Source organism: Budorcas taxicolor, chromosome 21 (genome assembly GCF_023091745.1).
Source record: "Budorcas taxicolor isolate Tak-1 chromosome 21, Takin1.1, whole genome shotgun sequence".
In the NCBI taxonomy this organism is placed as follows: domain Eukaryota; kingdom Metazoa; phylum Chordata; class Mammalia; order Artiodactyla; family Bovidae; genus Budorcas; species Budorcas taxicolor.
This window is the reverse complement of record NC_068930.1, coordinates 9618992-9642856: the sequence shown is the minus strand read 5'-3', so window position 1 is coordinate 9642856 and position 23865 is coordinate 9618992. Positions and strand designations below refer to the sequence as shown.

At 38.8% G+C, this 23865-nt stretch overlaps 1 protein-coding gene across 4 annotated transcripts in view; it reads left to right on the top strand.

The window, feature by feature from the left end:
- The window catches only part of LRRC28 (leucine rich repeat containing 28), a 200620-nt gene extending 178839 nt beyond the window's left edge, over positions 1-21781 (top strand). For all 4 annotated transcript variants that reach the window (XM_052659598.1, XM_052659597.1, XM_052659596.1 and 1 more), the window contains one exon: positions 21492-21781. In XM_052659598.1, the coding sequence (XP_052515558.1) occupies positions 21492-21564 (73 nt within the window). In that variant the 3' untranslated portion in view covers positions 21565-21781. The remainder of the gene's footprint in view (positions 1-21491) is intronic.
- The last annotated feature ends 2084 nt before the right edge of the window (positions 21782-23865 follow it).

Genomic DNA, 23865 nt, shown 5'->3' with positions numbered 1-23865 from the left:
GATTCTTGACATTTTCTGTGTAGACATGTCATTTGAAAGTAGAAATAGTTTTTATTTCTTCCCTTTCAATCTGTGTGCCGTTAAAAATTTCTTCTTGCTTTATTGCAGTCACTAGAACTTCCCATATATACTATATTGACTAAGGTGGTGAAAATGGGCATCACTGTAAAGTATGTTGTCAGCAGTTGTTGTTCAGTCACTAAGTGGTATTTGACTCTTTGCAACCCCATGGACTGTAGCACACCAAAGTGACAATATATAGCTTTGACATACTCCTCCAATTTGAAACCGTCTGTTCCACATCCAGTTCTAACTGTTACTTTTTGACCTGCATACAGATTTCTCAGGAGGCAGGTCAGGTGGTCTGGTATTCCCATCTCTTGAAGAATTGTCTACAATTTGTTGTGATCCACACAGTCAAAGGCTTTAGCGTAGTCAATGAAGCAGAACTAGATGTTTTTTTGGAATTCTCTTGCTTTTTCTATGATCCAGTAGATATTGACAGTTTGATCTCTGGTTCCTCTGCCTTTTCTAAATCCAGCTTGAACATCTGGGAGTTCTCGGTTCATGTACTGTTGAAGCATGGCTTGGGAGAATTTTGAGCATTACTGTGCTAACACGTGAGATGAATGCAATTGTGTGGTAGCTTGAACATTCTTTGGCATTGCCTTGCTTTGGGATTGGAATGAAAACTGACCTTTTGCAGTCCTATGGCCACTGCTGAGTTTTCCAAATTTGCTGGCATATTGAGTACAGCACTTCACAGCATCATCTTTTAGGATGTGAAGTAGCTCAGCTGGGATTCCATCACCTCCACCAGCTTTGTTCCTAGTGACGCTTCCTAAGGCCCATCTGACTTTGCACTCCAGGATGTCTCTCTCTGGGTGGGTGAGCATACTATGGTGGTTATCTGGGTCATGAAAACCTTTTTTGTACAGTTCTGTGTGTTCTTGCCACCTCTTCTTTTCTTTTTTTTTCTGTTTTTATGTTTTTTTAATTTAAATTTATTTATTTTAATTGGAGGCTAATTACTTTACTATATTGTATTGGTTCTGCCACACGTCAACATGAATCCGCCATGGGCATGCATGTGTTCCCCATCCTGAACCCCCCACCCCCTACCATCCCTCTGGGTCATCCCAGTGCACCAGCCCCAAGCATCCTATATCGAACCTGGACTGGCGATTTGTTTCTTACATGATATTATACATGTTTCAGTGCCATTCCCCCAAAGCATCCCACCCTCTCCCTCTCCCACAGAGTCCAAAAGACTGTTCTATATATCTGTGTCTCTTTTCCTGTCTCGCATATAGGGTTATCGTTACCATCTTTCTAAATTCCATATATATGCATTAGTATACTGTATTGGTGTTTTTCTTTCTGGCTTACTTCACTCTATATAATAGGGTCCAGTTTCATCCACCTCTTTAGAACTGATTCAAATGTATTCTTTTTAATGGCTGAGTAATACTTCACTGTGTGTATGTACCACAGCTTTCTTCTTAATATCTTCTGCTTCTGTTAGGTCCATACCATTTCTGTCCTTTATTGTGCCCATCTTTGCATGAAATGTTCCCTTAGTATCTCTAACTTTCTTGAAGAGATATCTGTCTTTCCCATTCTGTTGTTTTCCTCTGTTTCTTTGCTTGATCACTTAGAACGGCGTTTTTATCTCTCCTTGCTCTTCTTTGGAACTCTGCATTCAGATGGATATAACTTTCCTTTTCCATTTGTAAGGCCTCCTCAGATAGTCATTTTGCTTTTTTGCATTTCTTTTCTTGGGGATGGTTTTGATCACCACTTCCTGTATAATGTTATGAACCTCCATCCACAGTTCTTCAGGCACTCTGTCTATCAGATCTAATCCCTAGAATCTATTTGTCACTTCCACTGAATAATTGTAAAGGATTTGATTTAGGTCATACCTGACCTAAATCTAGTGGTTTTCCCTTCTTTCTTCAATTTAAATCTGAACTTTGCAATAAGGAGTTCATGATCTGAGTCACAGTCAGCCTCTGGTCTTGTTTTTGCTGACTGTATAGAGCTTCTCCATCTTCAACTGCAAAGAATATAATCAATATGATTTCAGTATTGACCATCTGGTGATGTCCATGTGTAGAGTCATCTCTTGTGTTGTTGGAAGAGGGTGTTTGCTATGACCAGTGCATTCTCTTGGCAAAAGTGTTAGCCTTTGCCCTGCTTCATTTAGTACTCCAAGGCCAAACTTGCCTGTTACTCCAGGTATCTCTTGACTTCCTGCTTTTGCATTCCAGTCCGCTGTGATGAAATGGATGTCTTTTTTTGCTGTTAGTTCATTAAAATGGTATCATCTGCATAGCTGAGGTTGTTGATATTTCTCCTGGCAATCTTGATTAAACAGCTTGTGAGTCATCTAGGCCCCCATTTCCCATGATGTACTCTGCATAGCAGTTAAATAAGCAGGGTGACAATATACAGCCTTATCATTTTCTTTTCCCAATTTTGAACCAATCCATTGTTCCATGTCCAGGTTTAACTGTTGCTGCTTGACGTGCATACAAGTTTATCAGGAGACAGGTAAGGTGATCTGGTATTCCCACATCCTTAAGAATTTTCCACAGTTCATTGTGGTCCACACAGTCCAAAGGCTTTCACATAGTCAGTGAAGCAGATGTTTTCCTGGAATTCCCTTGCTTTTTCTATGATCCAACAGATGTTGGCAATTTGATCTCTGATTCCTATCTTTTCTAAATCCAGCTTGTACATCTGATGTAAGCAGTAGGTTTTATCAAATATGTATCAAAATGAGGATTCCCTCTCTTCCTGGTTTGCTGAGTTTTTATCATGTTTCATTTCTTGTTGTATTTGGTCAAATACTTTTTGAGTCTATTGATATCATACTGATTTTTCTTTGTTAACCAGTTGGTGAATTAATGGATGACACTGATTTTCAAGTATTGAACCAGCTTTACATACCCAGAATACCTCCCACTTAATTATGGTGTATAGTTTTTTCTGTGCATTTCTGTATTTAATTTGTTAATACTTTCTTGAGAATTTTTTAATCTCTGTTTATGAGAGCTATTGTTCTCTAGTTTTCTGGTTTTGTACTTTGTCTGGTTTCAAAGTCTGAGTAATGCTGGCCACATGAAATGAGCTGGAAAGTGTACCTCCTCTCATATTTTTCTGAAAGAGGTAGTGTAAAAATTCCTCTCAGTTCTTTAAGTGATTGACAGAATTCTCCAAAGAAACCATTTGGGCCTGAAATTTCTCTTTTTAAATTACAGATTCAATTTATTTAATAGTTATACAGTTATCACATTGGCTATTTTATCTTGGTTGAGTTTTGATAATTTGTAGTTTTCAAGGAATTCATCTATTCTCAGTTTGCATATTTATGTATGAAGTTGTTCCCTTGTATCTTTTTAATGGCTGCAGGATATACTGATTTCATGTTCATTTCTTATGTTAATTTGTGTCTTCTTTAAAAATCTCTGCCAGTCTTACTAGAGATGTATCAACTCTATTGACTTTCTTAATCCCAGTAAAGGTTTAATTTAACTGGTTTCTCCTCTTTACTTCCTCCTACTAGACTTGGATTTATTTTGTTCCTTTTGGGGGGGATGGTGGTGGTTAGGGTAAAAACTTAGATTACTGACTTGATACGTTTCCCTTTTTCTAACATAAGCATTTAAAGCTATTAATTTCTCTCTCAGCACGGCTATACAGTATCTCAAAATTTTGGGAATGTTTTATTTTTGTTTTGTTGTGTAAATTTTTATATCCTTTGGGACTGCCTGTTTAACCAGTGGAAAAGACTTACACATTTCAGATTTTCCTGTTCTGTTTTTGTTACCTAGTTTGATTCCATAGTGGACACAGAACATGCTCTGTGATTTTTACTTGCTCTAGACAAATTGTTCTTCATTCTCTAGCTTCCAGGTAAGCTAATATTATTGCTATTAGAGCTTTCCTCGTTTCTAATATTTGTATTTGTGCTATAAATTTTCCTTTTGTACTTCTTTTGCCTCATACCAAAATTTTTTGATCAGTTATATTTCATTTTCATCAGTTCAAAATATTTTAATTTCTATGGAGCTTGAGAAGAATGTGTGTTTTTCTGTTGTTGGGTATAGTATCTATAAATGTCAATTAAGTCAAGTTGATTAATGATATTGAGTTCAACTATATCCTTTCTGATTTTCTGCTTTCTTGATCTTTCAGTTACTTAAAGAGGGATGCTGAAGTCTCCAACTCTTAATAGTGGATTTGTCTGTTTCTTCTTAAAGCTGTGTTAATTTTTGCCTTGTAGGTTTTGATGCTCTGTTTTTAACTTCATGCACCTTACACATTTTTATCTCTTCTTAGAGAATTGACCCCTTTATTACTACATAATATTCCTCTTTATTTCTGATAGTCTTCCCTGTCCTGAAGTCTGCTTTATCTGTAACAAAACAGCCATTACATCTATCTTTTGATTAGTGTTAACAGTGACTACCTTTACTGTCCCCTTACTCTTAACCAATCTATACATTTATGTTTAAAGTGAGTTTCTTGTACACAGCATAGTTGGGTCTTATATTTCCATCCACTCAAATAGTTTGTCTTTTCAGTGGTATGTTTAGATCATTCACATATAAAGTGGTTATTGATTTCGTTGGATTAATTGTTATTGTGTTTATAACTATTTTCTATTGTCTATATTTGTTCTTTTTTTCCCCATTCTTTTTGCCTTTTCTGTTTTTAATTGAGCTATTTATATGGTTCTATTTTACCTCCTCTTATAGCTTGTCAATTATACTTCTTTTCTAAAAATTTGTAATAGTTCCCATATCATTTTCAATAAACATTTTAAACTCAAACTCCACCTTCAAACGATACACTGTCCTGCTCCACTTGTAGTACCAGTAGTTTTTAATAGAATATTCCTAATTCCTCCCATGACCATGCTCTCATTCATTTCACTGTTCATCTGCTGTAATTATACAGTACATTGTTACCCTTATTTCATGAAACAAATTAATTTTTAGGTTAATTGAAAATTACAAACATAAAAGATTTTATTTACCTTTATTCCTTCTCCAGCAACCTTCCTATTTATTTATTCTGCAGTAAGTTATTTTTATTTCATTCTTTTATATACATTTACATATATATACATATATGCACATACATGTATTTATTTATTTGGCTGTTCTGGGACTTAGTGTCAGCACGCAGGATCTCTAGCTGCCGCATGTGGGATCTAGTTCCCTAACCAGGATCCACCCCGGCCCCCTGCGTTGGGAGTGCAGAGACTTAGCCACTGGACCACCAGGGAAATCTATCTTTATTTTTAAAAATTTTACTGACGTATAGTCGATTTACAGTATTATGTTAATTTGAAATACACAACACAGTGATTCAGTATTTTTATAGATTATACTCCATTTAAAGTTATTACAAATATTGACTGTATTCCCTATGCTATATAATATGTTCTTGTAGTTTATTTACTTTAAACATAGTAGTTTATGCCTCTTAATCCACTATTTTACCCCCCTCCTCTTTCCCTCTCAGTGGTAACCACTAGTTTGATCAGTTTTATCTCTATATTTATGAATCTGTTTCTGTTTTGTTACATATATTCTTTGTTTTACTCTTTAGATTCCACATATAAGTGATAACACACAGTATTTTTCATTCTGTGGGTGGCTTATTTGACTTAACATAAGACTCTCCAGGTCCATCCATGTTGCTGCAAATGGCAGGATTTCAATATTTTCTTTATGGCTGACTTATATTTCATTGTGTATGTGTCTATATATATATGCATATGTATATATCCATTCATCTGTTGATAGACACTTAGCTTCCATATCTTCACTATTATAAATAATTCTGTTATGAACACTGGCGTGTGTGTATCTCTTGACTTACTTTCTTCGGTCATATACCCAGGAGTGGAATTGCTAAATCTTACGGAAGGTCAGTTTCAGGTTTTTGAGGAATCTTCATACTGTTTTCATAGTGGCTCTACCAATTTACACTCCAGCTGGAAGTGTGCTGGGGCTCCCTTTACTGCACATCCTTGCCAAAATGTGTTATTGTAAACGTTCTGATAATAGCCATTCTGAAAACTGAAGTGATCTCTCATTGTGGTTTTTGATTTGTAGTTCTCTGATGACTAGCAGTGTTGAATATCTTTTATGTGCCCATTAACCACCTGTATGTTTTCTTTGGAAAACTGTCTATTCGTGTTTTCTGCCCATTTTTTAATCAGGTTGCTTGGTTTTTGTTTTGTTTTTGGTTTTGGTTTTTTGTTATTGAATTCTATGATCTGTTTATATATTGGGGGTTATTGTTGTTTAGTCCCTAAGTTATGTCTGACTCTTTTGCAACTCCGTGGACTATAGCCCTGCAGTCTCCTCTGTCCAGGGAATTTCCCAGGCAAGAATATTGGAGTGGCCAGGGGATCTTCCAGGAATTGAACCTGTGTCTCGTGCATTGGCAGGTGGGTTCTTTACCACTGAGCCACCAGGGAAGCCCATATTTAGGGTGTTGACCCCTATTGGTAATACCATTTGTGAATATTTTCTCCCGTTCAGTGGATTGTCTTTTCATTATGTTGATAGTTTCATTTACTGTACAGAAACTTTTAAGGTTAAGTAGGTCCCATTTGTTTGTTTTTGCTTTTGGCTCCTTTACCACCAGACCTGCCTCCTGAGAAATCTGTAGGCAGGTCAAGAAGCAACAGTTAGAACTGGAAATAGAACAACAGACTGATTCCAAATCAGGAAAGGAATACATCAAAGATGTATATTATCACCCTGTTTTTTTAACTTATATGCAGAGTACATCATGAGAAATGCTAGACTGATTGAAGCACAAGCTGGAATCAAGATTGCTGGGAGAAATATCAATAACCTCAGATATGCAGATGACACCACCCTTATGGAAGAAAGTGAAGAAGAACTAAAGAGCCTCTTGATGAAAGTTAAAGAGGAGAGTGAAAAAGTTGACTTAAAACTAACTCAACATGGAGAAAATCAAGATCATGGCATCTGGTCCCATCACTTCATGGCAGATAGATGGGAAACAGTGGAAACAGTGACAGACTTATTTTTCTGGTCTCCAAAGTCACTGCAGATGGTGACTGCAGCCATGAAATTAAAAGACACTTGCTCCTTGGAAGAAAAACTATGACCAACCTAGACAGCATATTAAAAAGCAGAGACATTACTTTACCAACAAAGGTCTGTGTAGTCAAAGCTATGGCTTTTCTAGTAGTCAGGTATGGCTGTGAGAGTTGGACTATAAAGAAAGCTGAGTGCCGAAGAATTAATGCTTTTGAACCGTGGTGTTGGAGAAGACTCTTGAGAGTCCCTTTGACTGCAAGGAGATCCAATCAGTCCATCCTGAGGGAAATCAGTCCTGAATATTCATTGGAAGGACTAATGCTGAAGCTGAAACTCCAATATGTTGCCCTCTTAATGTGAAGAACTGACTCATTGGAAAAGACCCTGATGCTGGCAAAATTAAAGGCAAGAGGAGAAGAGGATGACAGAGGATGAGATGGTTGGATGGCATCACCATCCAACCAGTGGACATGAGTTTGAGTAAGCTCCAGGAGTTGGCGATGAACAGGGAAGCCTGGCGTGCTGCAGTCCATGAGGTTGCAAAGAGTCAGACATGACTGAGCGACTGAACTGAACTTGAAGATATAAAGGTAGGAAAATTATAGCAACAAGACAAACAAACAAAGAGGGAATGGCAATATTTTTATTGAACAAACTAAGATTCAAGTCAGAAAGTATTAAATGAAAGAGAAAGAGCTTAAATTCAAAAGCTTTTGCATGGCAAAGGAAGCAATAAACAAAATGAAGGACAACCCACAGATTGGGAGAAAATATTTGCAAATGATATGACCAACAAGGGATTAGTCTCCAAAATTTACAAACAACTCATGATGCTTAACAGCATTAAAGCAAACAATCCAATCAAAAAATGGGCAGAAGATCTAAATAGACCTTTCTCCAAGGAATACATACAGATGGCTAAGAGGCACATGAGAAGATATTCGACATCACTAATTATTAGAGGAATGCGAATAAAAACTTCAGTGACTTATCACCTCGCACCAGTCAGAATGACTGTCATTGAATAATCACAAACAATAAATGCTAAAGACAGTGTGGAGAGAAGGGAACCCTCCTCACTGTTGGTGGAAATGTAAATTGTTACAGCCACTATGGAGAACAGTATGGAAGTTCCCTAAAAAACTAAGAACAGAGCTACATATTACTGTGCAGTCCCACTCCTGAGCATATATCTGGACAAAAACATGATCCAAAGGGATACATGCACCCCAGTGTTCATTGCAGCACTGTTTACAACAGCCAAGACGTGGAAGCAAGCTAAATGTCCAGTGACAGAGGAATGAATAAAGAAGATGTGCTACATATATACAGTGGAATATCACTCAGCCGTTAAAATGAATAAAATAATGCCATTTGTAGCAACAGGGATGGACCTAGAGATTGTCATACTGAGTGAAGTAAGTCAGACAGAGAAGGAAAAACATCATATGGCATCCTTGATGTGTGGAATCTCAAAAGAAATGAATAAGTGGACTTACAAAAAAAAATTTTAAAGAAGCTTTAGATTATTCTAGTTCTGAGAAAAATGTTCTGGGCATTTTGACAAGGATTGCATTAAATTTATAGATTGCTTTGGGTGGTATGGACATTTTAACAATATTCTTCCAACCCATGAAAAGAGAATATGTTTCATTAATTTGTTTTGTCCTCAGTTTCCTTGTTTTCAGGGCATACATCTTTCACCTCCTTGGTTAAACTTATTTATAGATATTCTTTTTGATGCAGTTGTAGAAGAGATTGTTTTCTTGAATTCTTTTTCTGATGGTTCATTACTAGTATAAAGAAGTAACATATTTCTGTGTATCCTGCAACTTTACTGAATGCATTTGTTCTAAATTGGGTGGTTTTTTTTTTTTTTGGTCTGTTTATGTAGATTTTAGAGTAGAAGCTTTATATATATGATATCATGTCATCTCTAGTTTTATTTTGATCTGAATTTTTTACCTGTATCCTTTTCCTCTCACTGAAGAACTGCTTTCAGTCTTTCTTGAAGTAAAAGTTTGCTGGCAGTGAATTCCCTCAGCTCTCAGTTTGTCTGAAAAAGTCTTTATTTTCCTTTACTTTTGCAGGATACTATCACTGGATATAAAATATTCAATTTGTGATTTTTTTCCTTTGAGCCCACAAATACTTCACTCCAGTCTTACTGGCATGGTTCTAAGAAGATGTCTATGGTAATCTTATGCTTTTTCCTCTCTAGGTAACATTTTTTTCCAAGATTTTCTTTTTCTTTGGTTTTCTCCAGGTTGAATATGATATTTCTTTTCTTTCTTTTTTACTGAAGTATAGTTGATTTGTAACATTGCTCTACAGAAAGTGATTTTCAGTTTTATATATATAATATATATATATATATACACATATATATATTATTTTAAATACTCATTTTCATTATGGTTTTCACAGGGTTATGCATATGGTTCCCAGTGGTGTACAGTAGGGAGCCTGATTATCCATTCCATATATACTAGTTTGCATCTGCTAATCCCAAACTCCTAATGATCCCTTCCCCACCCTCCTCCCCATTGGCAAGCACATGTCTGTTCTCTGTGAGCCTGCTCTGTTTTGTAGGCAAGTTCATTTGTGGCATATTTTAGATTCCATATATAAGTGATAGGATATAGTTCTTATTTGTAGTGTTTTTGTTTTGTTTTTGTTTTATCCTGCTTGGTGGTGTTAAGTTTCTGGATCTGTGATTAATTTTGTAAAGTCCTTGACCATTATTACTTCAAATAATTCTTCTGCTTTTTTCTCTCCTTTTCCATCTAGTATTCTAATTGTGCATATGTTGCACCTTTAGAAATCGTTCCACAGATTTTGGATTTTCTATTTTTTTTTAATTCCCTGTGACAATTCTAACATCTCTGTTATATCTGAGTCTAGTTCTAGGATTTCCTTTGTCTTTTCAGCATGAACTTTTTCTTGCCTTTTGGCATCTCTTAAAACTTTTTGTTGAAACACAGACATTTTGTACTGAGTAATAAGAACTGAGATAAACGGGCCTTTAGTGTGAGATTTTATTTTAGTTTGGCTAGGAGCTGAGCTCTGTTTTATGTTGGCTGTAATGGCTTCAGATTCCTATTCAGATTTCTTTAGTGTCCTTTTTTAATTCTCCTTGCTTGATTTGGGCTTCTCTATATGCTTCTCTTCAGAGAGTTTGCATCTTGCAGCTATTTTTGTTTTTAAATGCAGATTTTTAACAGGAATGCATTTCTGTCATAATATTTTCATTCTCTCCTATTTTCTCAAGAGTTACCTTCTATACTCCTATCTAATTTAAAAGCTAGATCTTTGCCTCAATATTCTGTCAAGCCCAGGATGCACTGTTCATAAATGAGCTTTAGGAGCATGGTGGGCCCTCTTTCCCCAGCACCCTCAGGACTGCCCACTGCACCCCCTGCAGGCCATGTAAGATGAGCCCAAGGTTTAATAGTGCTGAGATTTTATTTTATTTTTAAATTTTTATTTATGTTAAAATTTTTTATATGCAATGTAGTTGATTTACAATATTAGCTTTGAGTGTAAAGTAGAGTGATTCATTTATACATATACATATATCCATTCTTTTTCAGATTCTTTTCCCATATAGGTTACTATATTGAGTACAGTTCTCTCTGTGCTATGTAATAGGTCCTTGTTGATTATCTGTTATATATATAGTAGTGTTTATTCCCATGGATGGAGGAGCCTGGTAGGCTGCAGTCCACAGGGTTGCTAAGAGTCAGACACAACTGAGCGACTTCACTTTCACTTTTCACTTTAATGCACTGGAGAAGGAAATGGTGACCCACTCCAGTGTTCTTGCCTGGAGAATCCCAGGGACGGGGGAGCCTGATGGGCTGCCGTCTCTGGGATCACACAGAGTCGGACACAACTGGAGCGACTTAGCAGCAGCAGCAGCAGCAGTGTTTATTTGTTACTCTCAAACTCCTAATTTATCCCTCCCACATTTCCCCTTTGGTAACCATGTTTCTTTTTGACATCTGTGAGTCTGTTTCTGTTTTGTAAACAAGTTAATTTGAATCACTTTTTTAGATTCCACATATGAGTGCTATTATATGATATTTGTCCTTGATATACTATAATGATCTCTATGTCCATCCATGTTGCTGTAAATGGCATTATTCCATTCTTTTTTATAGCTGAGTAATACTTCATTGTATATATACCAGATCTTTATCCATTCCTCAGTTGATGGACTTTTAGATTTGCTTCCATCTCTTGGCTATTGTAAATAGTGCTGCAATGAACATTGGGATGCTTGTGTCTTTTCCAACTATGGTTTTCTCCAGATATATGCCCAGGAGCGAGATTGCTGGATTATATGGTAGTTCTATTTTTAGTTTCTCAAGGAACCTCCATGCTGTTCTCCATATTGATTGCACCAATTTATATTTCCACTAAAAGTGAGGAGGGTTCTGCTTTCTCTACATTCTCTCCAGCATTTATTGTTTATAGATTTTTCTGACGATGGCTATTCTGATAAATGTGAAATGATACTTCTCTGTAGTTTTGATTTGCATTTCTCTAATAATTAGCCGGGCTTCCCTGGTGGCTCAGTGGTAAAGAATCCACCTGGCAATGCAGGAGATGTGGGTTCAATCCCTGAGTCAGGAATATCCCCTGGAGAAAGAAATGGCAACCGACTTCAGTATGCTTGCCTGGAAAATCCCACAGACAGAGGAGCCTACAGTCCATGGGGTCCAAAAGAGTTGGCCATGACTTAGCAGCTAAATAACAACAACAATAATTAGCCATGTTGAGCATCTTTTCAGGTGCTTTTTGACCATCTGGATATATCTTCTTTGAAGAAATGTTTATTTAGATCTGCCTATTTTTTGACTGGGTTTTTTGTTTTTTTGATTTAGAGCTGCATGAGCTGGTTCCATACTGGGAAATTAATCCCTTGTCAGTTATTTTGTCCTCAAATCTTTTCTCCCATTCTGTGGGTTGTCTTTTCATTTTGTTTATGGTGTTCTTTGCTGTGAAAAAGCCTTTAAGTTTAATTAGGTCTCATTTTTTATACTTTTGGTTTTGTTTTCATTACTCTCAGGTGTGCATGCGTGCTCAGTCACTCAGTCATGACTGACTCTGTGTGACCCCATACATTGTAACCTTCCAGGCTCCTCTGTCCAGGGAATTTTCCAGGCAAGAATACTGGAGTGGGTTGCCATTTCCCCTTCCAGGGCATCTTCCCAAAATGCATGGCTTCTCTTAGGAGGTAGATGCAAAAAGATACTGCTGTGATTTATATCAAAGAGTGTTCTGCCTATATTTTCTTCTAAGAGTTTTATAATATCCAGCCTTACATGTAGGTCTTTAATCCATTTTGAGTTTATTTTAGTATATGGTGATAGAGAATGTTCTAAGTTCATTCTTTTACATGTAGCTGTTCACTTTTCCCAGTACCACTTATGGTATTTTCTTGGCTCCTTTGTCATAGATTAATTGACTATAGGTGCATAGCTTATTTCTGGGTTTTCTATCCTATTCCTTTGATCTATATTTATGTTTTTGTGCCAGTGCCATAATGTTTTGATAGCTGTAGTTTTGTAGTATAATCCTAAGTCAAGGAGCCTGATGCCTCAAACTCCGATTTCTTTCTCAGGATTACTTTGGCTATTCAGAGTCATTTATGTTTCCATACAAATTTTTGTCCTTAGTTCAGTTCAGTCACTCAGTCATGTCCGACTCTTTGCAACCCCATGAACCGCAGCACGCCAGACCTCCCTGTCCATCACCAACTCCTGGAGTCCACCCAAACCATGTCCATTGAGTCAGTGATGCCATCCAACCATCTCATCCTCTGGTGTCCCCTTCTCCTCCTGCCCTCAATCTTTCCCAGCATCAGGGTCTTTTCCAGTGAGTCAGCTCTTTGCATCAGGTGGCCAAAGTATTGGAGTTTCAGCTTCAACATCATTCCTTCTGATGAATACCCAGGACTGATCTCCTTTAGGATGGACTGGTTGGATCTCCTTGCAGTCCAAAGGACTCTCAAGAGTCTCAAGAGTCTCAAGAGTCCAGCACCACAGTTCAGAAGCATCAATTCTTCGGCACTCAGCTTTCTTTATAGTCCAACTCTCACATCCATACATGACCACTGGAAAAACCATAGCCTTGACTAGACGTTGTTGACAAAGTAATGTCTCTGCTTTTTAATATGCTGTCTAGGTTGGTCATAACTTTCCTTCCAAGGAGTAAGCGTCTTTTAATTTCATGGCTACAGTCAACATCTGCAGTGATTTTGGGGCCCAGAAAAATAAAGTCAGTCACTGTTTCCACTCTTTGCCATGAAGTGATGGGGCTGGATGCCATGATCTTAGTTTTCTGAATGTTGAGCTTTAAGTCGACTTTTTCACTCTCTTCTTTCACTTTCATCAAGAGGCTCTTTAGTTCTTCTTCACTTTCTGCCCTAAGGGTGGTGTCATCTGCATATCTGAAGTTATTGATATTTCTCCCTGCAGTCTTGATTCTAGCTTGTGCTTCCTCCAGTCCGGCATTTCTCATGATGTACTCTGCATAAGTTAAATAAGCAGGGTGACAATATACAGCCTTGACATACTCCTTTTCCTATTTGGAACCAGTCTGTTGTTCCATGTCCCATTCTAACTGTTGCTTCCTGACCTGCATACAGATTTCTCAAGAGGCAGGTCAGGTGGTCTGGTATGCCCATCTCTTTCAGAATTTTCCACAGTTTATTGTGATCCACACAGTCAAAGTTCTGTGAAAAATGCCATTGGCAATTTGATAGTGCTTGCATTGAATCTATAGATTGCCTTGGGTAGACTACTCGTTTTGACAATATTGATTCTTCCAATAAACAACATATCTTTCCATCTGTTTGTGTCATCCTCAGTTTCTTTCATCAGTGTCTTACAGTTTTCAGAGTACAAGTCTTTTGCTTTTTAGGTAGGTTTATTCCTAGGTATTTTATTCTTTTTGATTCAGTGGTAAATGGGATTGTTTCTTTAATTTCTCTTCCTAATCTTTCATTGTTAGTAGTTTTTGGTATTAATTGGATCTATACTCCACTGTCCTTATGCTGCAGGCCATTTACTCTGGTTATTAATGAGGGAGGGAAGTGTTCTCAATTTTGTGATTTTATCTCACTAATTTAGTGGGCCTTTATCTCTAAGCTGTGACCTTCACGAATTTTTCTTGTCTTGCATAGCTTGCTTTCCCCACTTAGGTGGAATGGGCAGGCCAAAACAGGCTTGGGTGGGAAGAATGTCCTTCACCAGCTGGGGTAAGTTGTTAGTAAGCTCTTTCCTCTGGAGAACCGTCCTTTGTATGGAGGATGCTCGGGACATGTTACATAGTGACTACTCTTTTCCCTCTTCCTGAGTAGCAAGGGGATCTTTTTTGGATTTTCACCATGACACCTTATAAAGTTCCTGTGTCCTGGTCACCCTAATATTGCAGCCCCAGGAGTATCTCACTCTCAGGCTTTTCCACACTTAGCCTCCCCTGCAATTCTAGTATCTTCTGTCCAGGTAAGCAAATCTCAGCTGTGACCCTCTGGAGCTACCTGTCTTGCCAGATTTTGAAGTTGCAGTTTACCCTATGACCTCAGTTCTCTGGTCAATAGCGAAAAGTTACTGATTTTCAATTTGTTTAGCTTGTTCTTCTTATAAGAACAGGAATGAGAACTTCTAGGCTCTTTATGTCAGACATGAAACCAGATGTATTCTCTGTATATAATTTCAGTTCTTTCAAATTTGTGAGGTTTGTTCTTCAGCACAGAATCAGAATATAGTCTGTCCTGGTTAATGTCCCATGGGCTTCTGGGAGAAAAAGGAAGTGTGTTTTGTTACTGTTGGGTGGCGTGTTTTGTATATGTTAGTTAGATTCTTTGGTTCATTGAGTTGTTCAGTTCTGCTGTACCTGTGCTGAGAGGCTAGTAGTTTGGTTGCTGAGAGTAAAAATGTTGACGTTCCCACTCTTATTGTGAGTTTATCTATTTCTCCTTCCAGTGCAATTATTTTTTAACAGCTTTATTGAGATAGTTTACATATCATGCAGTTCACCCACTTAAAGTATACAATTCAGCAGTTTTTGCTATAGTCACAGATACGTTCCGTCAATACCACAGACAATCTTGGAACATTTTTCTCACCCGAAGAGACACTTTGTACTCTTTAGCTGTCACTTCTCTGTTTCCCCATACCCAGCCCTAAGCAACTAATTGCTTTCTTTATAAATTGATGGATTTCTGTGTCCCAATCTTTTGAATAGGGAGAACAGGCTTCTTTTGGAGGTTTGGGGGATTTGGTTTTTTTGTTTTGTTTTTTGCTCCGCTTGTTGGTGGTTCTGGGTTGGAAGTGTCTACAGAGTCCTATCTGAGGTATATGGGAGGCAGTAAGGAAGCCGAGGGGATTTACCATTGCTGTGTTGCTTCTCAAGCCCTAGGGTCCTAGGCTGTCTGTTCTTCATTCTGTCTTTCATAGTCTTCCAATGCTTGCTTGTTATGTTATTTTAATTATAAGAGAGAGGACCTGGGAGCAATGGGACTATTCCATCTTGGTACAACCAATAGCTCCCACCAAAATGTATTTTGCCTCCAAAATCCAAAGGAACCCACAGATATGTATCTGTTTCTTCATAGTGAGCAGTTCTAGATGAAACTCTTCTTTCCATTTGAAACTTTACCAATGTGTCAGATACCTGAACTTTTGCAGGCCTTCTCTGTCACCTCTAGTAGGCATGAATTGTATTAAGTATCAGGTGTGTTTGCTGTTTCCAATTTGATTTCCCCTCACCAATACATATCTTAATGTTTCAGTGAAGGGACTGCTTTCCTGACCCACCCAGAGATTTCCAGGTGGTGACTGAGCAGATTACACCTCATTGGATCCACTACAACATCCCCATTTCTCTAAGCCTTTGTTCTTCTTCCTCTGGACTATACAGTGGAAGTTCCAGCATCTCTTTCTCACTGACTGTAGGCCTCTACTGGGTCAAGACTTCTATTAACCATTATAGGTACTCAAACAAACACATTAAATCCTAAGGCCTATGTGAAACACCCTCCTTGGCCTGATCCAGTCTTAGACTTATTCTCACTGGCTAATGTACTTAGACTCCATTGCTCTCCAAATTCCTGCAAATAAAATTTGGCAAGATTCCTTCATGTATGTAATCTCTCCCAGGAGCAGCTCCTGCAATTAACTCTGAATCATGCTGGGATTTTACTTTCTCTATGGCCCTAGAGGCAGGGAGTATTGTTCGTGTGGGTCCTAAGAAGAAAAATTTCCTTTTTAGGTAACCACACCAGATGAAGTCAGTGAAATCTTTTTATTCAAGTGAATGCTTGTTTTCTTAGAAGGCAAGAAAGGCTGTTTCTAATGTGAAGAAATGTTTAGAGATATTAGAGGTTTAAGGTTCTTATCCTCCTGTCTACACAAGGGTTTCCATCTCAAGTCTCAAGTCCTCACCCTTTCCCAGCCAGAACCTTTATCTTAGCATAAGAGACTTAGCATAAATATTCCTGTAGCTGGCATGTGGTTCTGCAGCTTGTACACTCAGACCTCAGGCATGACACTCACACAGCTTCATAAATAAGAATTCCTCTAAGGTCACCATAGAAACTTTCTGATTCTTTACCTATGCCTTGAATTGAGAGTTTAAGTCACTAAGTTTATCTATTTTTTTTTGAGGGGGCTTGGGGTTTGGGGGGATCTCTTCAGCAGTCGGAAGACTCTGTCTCCCTCCACAGTCTTTGAATTCATCATGATACCACAGCAATCAAGTACCACCACACTTGATCTCCCAGCACCTTATCCTCCACTGGCAGTCTGAGTGACCATTCAAGTCATTGTGATACCACAGCTTCAAGTGATCAGTGATGTCCCGTTGTTTCGCTAGCAAGGAGGTCATTCATGTCCTCACCAACCCAACCCCAGAATCCCGGTATGATGGATTGTTCCTTAGGCCACACCCTCTAACACACACTAAATCAGCCACGGTACTGGCTGGAAAGCATACATAAGCCGGAATGTTGAAGAGGAATTAATGGTGAGGGACTATTTATAGGAGTTCAGGCAGGATTCAGAGCACCCACAGGGATGAGAAAGTACCTGGGAACTTACAGCAGTAGGAAGGTTTACTATTCTTAATCTTTTGGCTTAAAGAACAAAGGAAGATCTGGAGGCTGTTGAGAACTAGAGCCATCAAGAGGGGCCTGCCCAATAAAAGCTCTGGTCAGAGAGGTAGAGATAGAGTGAGGGGAAATAGTCAACTGTTCCATAAAAGCAGGGGAAAAAACTGGCAAAAGTTGTCAGAATTGAATTTTTCAGAACTCTGGAAATTAACAAAAAGCTTACAGCAATCTGGAGTGCACTTATTCAAGAAAAGTGGCTGGATCTCATAAAGAACAGAGATCTTTGTGATGTTTTAACTTACAGTCCCATCTTCTAGTCTTAACCTTGAAAACTAAGGATCTGAAATCACAGTTAAAACCAGCAAGCTGGCAGCAGTTGGAAAAGTGTGGGAGGAAGTAGGAGCATCTTCAAAGGGTGGTTCACTAAGAAACCCTGCTTGCAAGCCTGTCTTTTTATTTCCTCAGTCAGAGTTCACCAGTGCAAAAAACCTCTTCCCTGAGGGTATTTGTCAAAAATTGTCAAAAACAATTGCAACCAATTGCTTAACTTCACAGATGTCTGAGGCAGTGAATAACTGTTGGGCCAAATAATAGACCAAGTGGCCAAAGATGGAGAAGCTCTATACAGCCAGCAAAAACAAGACCGGCAGCTGACTGTGGCTCAGATCATGAAATCCTTACTGCAAAATTCAGACTTAAATTGAAGAAAGTGGGGAAAATCATTTGACCATCCAAGTATGACCTAAATCAAATCCCTTATACAGGGGAAGTGACAAATAGATTCAAGGAATTAGATCTGATACACGGAGTGCCTGAAGAACTATAGAGAGAGGTTCACATTGTACAGGAGGCAGTGATCAAAACTGTCCCCAAGAAAAGGAAATGCAAAAAAGGCAAAATGGTTGCCTGAGGAGGCCTTACAAATAGCTGACAAACGAAGTGAAACAAAAGGCAAAAGAGAAAAGGAAGAATATATACATCTGAATGCAGAGTTCTAAAGAATAGCAAGGAGAGATAAGAAAGCCTTCCTCTGTGATCAATGAGAAGAAATGGAGGAAAGCAGTAGAATGGAAAAGACTAGAGATCTCTTCAAGAAAATTAGAGATACCAAGGAAACCTTTCATGCATAGTTGGGCACAGTAAAGGACAGAAACAGTACGGACCTAACAGAAGCAGAAGATATTAAGAAGAGTTGGCAAGAATATACAGAAGAACTATTCAAAAAAGATCTTAATGACCTAGATAACTGTGATGGTGTGATCACTCACCTAGACTCACCTAGAGCCAGTTGTCCTGGAATGCAAAGTCAAGTGGGCCTTAGGAAGCATCGCTATGAACAAAGCTAGTGGAGGTGATGGAATTTCCAGCTGAGCTATTTCAAGGCCTAAAAGATGATGCTGTTAAAGTGCTGCCCTCAAATCCGTATGTAGGTCAAGAAGCAACAGTTAGAACCAAACATGGAACAACAGACTGGTTCCAAATGGGGAAAGGAGTACATCAAGGCTGCATATTGTCACCCTGCTTATTTAACTTGTATGCAGAGTCCATTGTGAAAAATGCTGGGCTAGATGAAGCACTGGCTGGAGTCAAGATTGCCAGGAGAAATATCAATAACCTCAGATATGCAGATGACACAACCCTTATGGCAGAAAGTGAAGAGGAATTAAAGAGCCTCTTGATAAAAGTGAAAGAGGAGAGTGAAAAAGCTGGCTTAAAACTCAACATTCAGAAAATGAATATCATGGCATCTGGTCCCATCACTTCATGGCAAATAGATGGGGAAACAAGGGAAACAGTGACAGACTTTATTTTCTTGGGCTCCAAAATCACTGCAGATGGTGACTGCAGCTGTGAAATTAGACAACGCTTGCTCCTTGGAAGAAAAGCTATGACCAACCTAGACAGCATATTAAAAAACAGAGATATTACTTTCCCAACAAAGATCCTTATAGTCAAATCTGTAGTTTTTCAGTAATCATGTATGGATGAGTTGGACCATGAAGAAAGCTGAGCACTAAATAATTGATGCTTTTGAACTACAGTGTTGGAGAAGACTCTTGAGAGTCCCTTGGACTGCAAGGAGTTCAAACCAATCCTAAAGGAAATCAGTCCTGAATATTCATTGGAAGGACTGACACTGAAGTTGAAGCTCAGTGCTTTGGCCACCTGATGTGAAGAGCTGACTCACTGGAAAAAGACCCTGATGGTGGGAAATACTGAAGCCAGGAGAAGAAGAGGATGACAGAGGATGAGATGGTTGGATGGCATCACCGACTTAATGGACATGAGTTTGAGCAAGCTCTGGGAGTTGGTGATGGACATGGTGCAGTCCATGGGGTCACAAAGAGTTGGAAGAGTTGGACACAACTGAGCAACTGAACTGAACTGAAGGCTGAAAAGGAAGATAGGAGAATGAGGTTTCTGCAGGGGCTTCAAAAAGCACTGACATGTTTCTGGGAGTATGTAAGGTCATGTGCATGCATAAGAATGTGGGCATGTTCAGAGAAGACCCAAGAAGGCCCTGAGCTTTCACTTCTGCTGGCGGGAAGTGAGACTCTGTGCAAGCAGGATGTGAAGGCTAGGGCAGAGTTGTCAGCTGCCTGGTTGGGTGCTAAAAAGTGTGACTGGAGCCCAGTGAGAACTAAAGTCATATAGGAAGGTCCATCCAGGGCGGGGTATATCCTCATATCAGCCAAACCTAGCTGGTTAGGGAATCCAGGATTAGTACAAAAATCTAAGACAAGAGAACCCATGGAAGTAGGTCTAGCTCTTGCCTTGAGATCTTTGATCATCCAAGATGATATATGGCAAAACTTCTTTTGAAGGATTGTGGTGACCCAGAGAAAATTAAAGCCCTTAAGAGAAACAAAATGGTTTATCAGTGGTTGCCAGAGACTTGGCAGGGGGTTTGGGGGATGGTGCTTTGCTATAGGTGGACCCAAGGAGCATTTAGAGAGATGAGAAATATTTTATATGTTGATTGTGGTGTTAAATACTTGTACATATTTCAAAATTCATTCAACTGTACACTTAAAATGGATGAATTTTATTCAGTGTTTGTATGTACCTATACCTGTATTAACTCAACTTTTTCTTAAAAATAAGAAGAAAAAGTTCAGCTTTTCTCTCTTCCTGTGGCTGTGCCTCCTACTGTCCTAATTCAGCCAGAAACCAGTCATCAGCAGCTTGGGAGGTAGGGTCTGTAGAGGTCACCTTCTTGGACTACACATGTGTGTGTTAAGTCGCTTCAGTCCAACTCTACAATTCTTATGGACTGTAACCCACCAGGCTCCTCTGTCCATGGGATTCTCCAGGCAAAAATACTGGAGTGGGTTGCCATGCCCTCCTCCAGGGAGGGGATCTTCTTGACCCAGAGATTGAACCCACATCTCTTATGTCTCCTGCATTGGTAGGTGGGTTGTTTACCACTGGTGCCACCACAGAGAAAGGCAAAGACTGGGCTGAGGAATGGGGAAAAGATAAAACGCCAGCGCAGGGAGTCCTGTGTAATCAACAGTAGGTTATTCTCTCCTCACCAGAGGATAGCACTTCTGGTGGGAAAACAAGGCATCCAGCCACTGGAGCTGCCCAGACTGGCTCATGACTCACTGCAGGGAGATGCCAAGTGGAGTTTGAGACGGGATTCCTCTGCTTGTGGGAGAAGACCCTCAAACTCCGGGATTCAGATTCTGAAATTACCTCTATAAGCAATCTATGAGAATACATTTGTAGGATAAATCCCTTAAAATTGTGTTTTTTAAACTCTGGTGTATATATATACATATATATATATGTTCTAGTTAAATTGGTGACATTTTCAATTACATGATTTTTATAATGTATTTCAAATTCTCTCATTGCACTGGGTCTAGCAAGCAGAATTCAGACCATAACATGGAATAAAGCTTATTTTTCCTTAGCTGCTAACATAGGGGGCTTCCCAGGTGGCACTAGTGGTGAAGAACCTGCCTGCCACTGCAGGACACATAAGAGACTCGGATTCGACCCCTGGGTTGGGAAGATCCCCTGGAGAAGGGCAAGTCAACCCACTCCAGCTAACATAGAGGTGTTGTCTGAAAGCTGCTAGTAAAATGAGCACATGTATACCTCACCTGATTCCGGTGCTCAGTTTTAAAAGGAATTTACGTTTCTATTGTGTGTTCTGTTGACCATACCTAATTCTTTATTTTAACCAAGAAAAAGACTGTCTCTAATGGAAGGAATTCCTGAGTTCCTCTTGAACTCACAGTATTCATCTCCCCCTCTTTCCCCAGGAGGACAACTGTGAGTTTTGTGGCTTACTGCTGCTCCACCCAGTGTCTGCAGACTTTCGACCTACTGAGTTGATAAACACTCAAGAGCCTCAGGAGTTGTGCCAGCTTGACACTGCAGTTGCCTGCATATCACACACGGTGCGGCCAAAGGGGTGGAGAGTCCAGCCAGCCCAGCAGCCCTTGCGCCCTGCCACACTCGGAGACTACAGGACTCTGGAAACGTCACGATCGAGCTTCAGAACTGAAATGCCTTCCCCCAAGTTGGAATATATCCTCCCCCAAATTAAGAACCCTTGGTCTTCTGTGTTTTTCTTTTTATGTGAGTGTGTCTCATATGCAGACTATTTAGCTTGATATGCCTCTCCAAATCTAATTGAGAGCAAGTTTCAGCTCCCTGAAGAACTATAATTTGACAATACAACCAAATTAACTTTTGAACATACATACCTTCAATGGTACTTGTAATCTTCTCCTCTGTCTTTCTTTCTCCAGTTAATTATTCCCCAGAGGTTATTCTCCATGTTTTTAACAAATTTCAGCCAACCCTATGACCTCAATAGTATTGAATCGTTGGCAGAGGGGTGGGGGTGGGGGGTGGGGGGTGAGGGGGAGGAGAGAGAGGGTGCCTGAGTTGGCTCCAAGTTGGACTCTAGTAGGGTCTTCACAAGGGTCCTAGCACACACCCTCTGGAAAGTTACAACCTTGTTTATAAAGTTTTGCAACCTATTTTGTGAGGGTTTTAAAAATAAAACTAGACTATAAATGAAATAGATACTTTTGAAAGACTAAAAAAAATAATTTTTGATTTTTTTTATTCCCTCATGAGATTATTTTTTATTTGAGAAGAGTTTGAGGAATATTTGAGGCTTTAAAAGAATCTGATTCTTTTCTTTCTGGATTTAAACATTTTCTGGGTACTGAGAAAGGGAGAAGAGAACACATCAAAATATGACCTCTGGTGTTTCTTGTTAGATGGATTATGGTTAAACTTACACTGACTTTGAAATATCTTTGTTACATATGATAAACAAGTCTCAGCTACTTCTACTAGTTTTTAGCAAGGTGATTCTAAGTACAGTCTGTGCACATTTATTTAAATACCTGCAGCATTAGATAATCTTCATTTTGACCCTGGATTTCTTAAGTACTTGACACACTGTTGTCCAGATAACACTGAGAAAACACAGGAAACGCAGGTCCAAATTCAGCCTTGGACTTTAGCAAAAAGGCCATAAATGGAAAGTGTGAGATTGTACTCTGACATAAGATAATGCTCTTAGTGGAGGACTCACATATTTGCTCTTCCTTTGAAAGGATGGCATTTTAATGTTGCTTTGCTGCCAGATGTTCCTCTGGTTGCTGTGAACTGATTCTTTTTTTACGTTTTTAAAAAGTTTAATTGTACATAGTTTTCTCTAAAAGCAGGACTAAAAGGGAACCAGGAAGGTTTCCTTGGTAAGGAAATTATTTTCCAAAAATTTCATATTTGTCAAAAATTTGGTTTATGGAATTTTATTAGCTGCCCTAAATCTGTAATGCTAGGCTCTAACAGTGCTAAAAAATCCTACATAGTTACTGACGAATGTGTGATCTTTTCACAGTCACACCACCTGCTGCCCAGAAAGCAGACTATATACATAGAATGGAGAAGGCAGAACATTATCAACTGTATTTCCACTGTTCTTACTTCCTCTTGTCCCTTTCATAACTTGGCCTCTTCAGCCTTAATCTTTCAAAGGCTTATAGTATAATAGGAACTGAAGATCTATATCAAATGTAACACTTCTTTCATCTTTTGGAATAATTGAAGTTTTAGTGTAACCCCTCCATGTATATAAATTGGGAGGTGAAAATGTGGCATGAAATTTCACAAATGTGGTTCAGGCCTAAGAGGCTGCTCCCTGTCATTTAAGTGACAGTAATATGTTTTCAACATCTTTCTACTTCTCCCTCCACAGTCATATGTCTTAAAATGGAGTTGTGAAATTTGATAACCTAATATTCAGGATTCTATTGAAACAAGGATATGTAATACTTTTAACTTGTTTGAGATTTTACAAAGACAGCTACAATCCAAGCAGCCTCTGTATGAATAATGTAAGTTGAACTCCAGCAGTGGGCTAGGCAGACAACATTTGGATGGTCTTAGCCTTAATCCTGAGACCAGAACCCAATTTGATGCAGAATCCAATTTAATTGATGAGAAATGGAACTTATAATTTGACTTATTTGGTGCTGTTCATTCACTGGTGTCATTCTTAACCTTTTAATACTATAAAGGAGTGTTGTAGACTGGAGAAGATTTGCCTACATTCTAAATATTTAATTGTGTCCAGAGCTTTGCAGAAAATTCTAAAGTTATTATATATGTGTT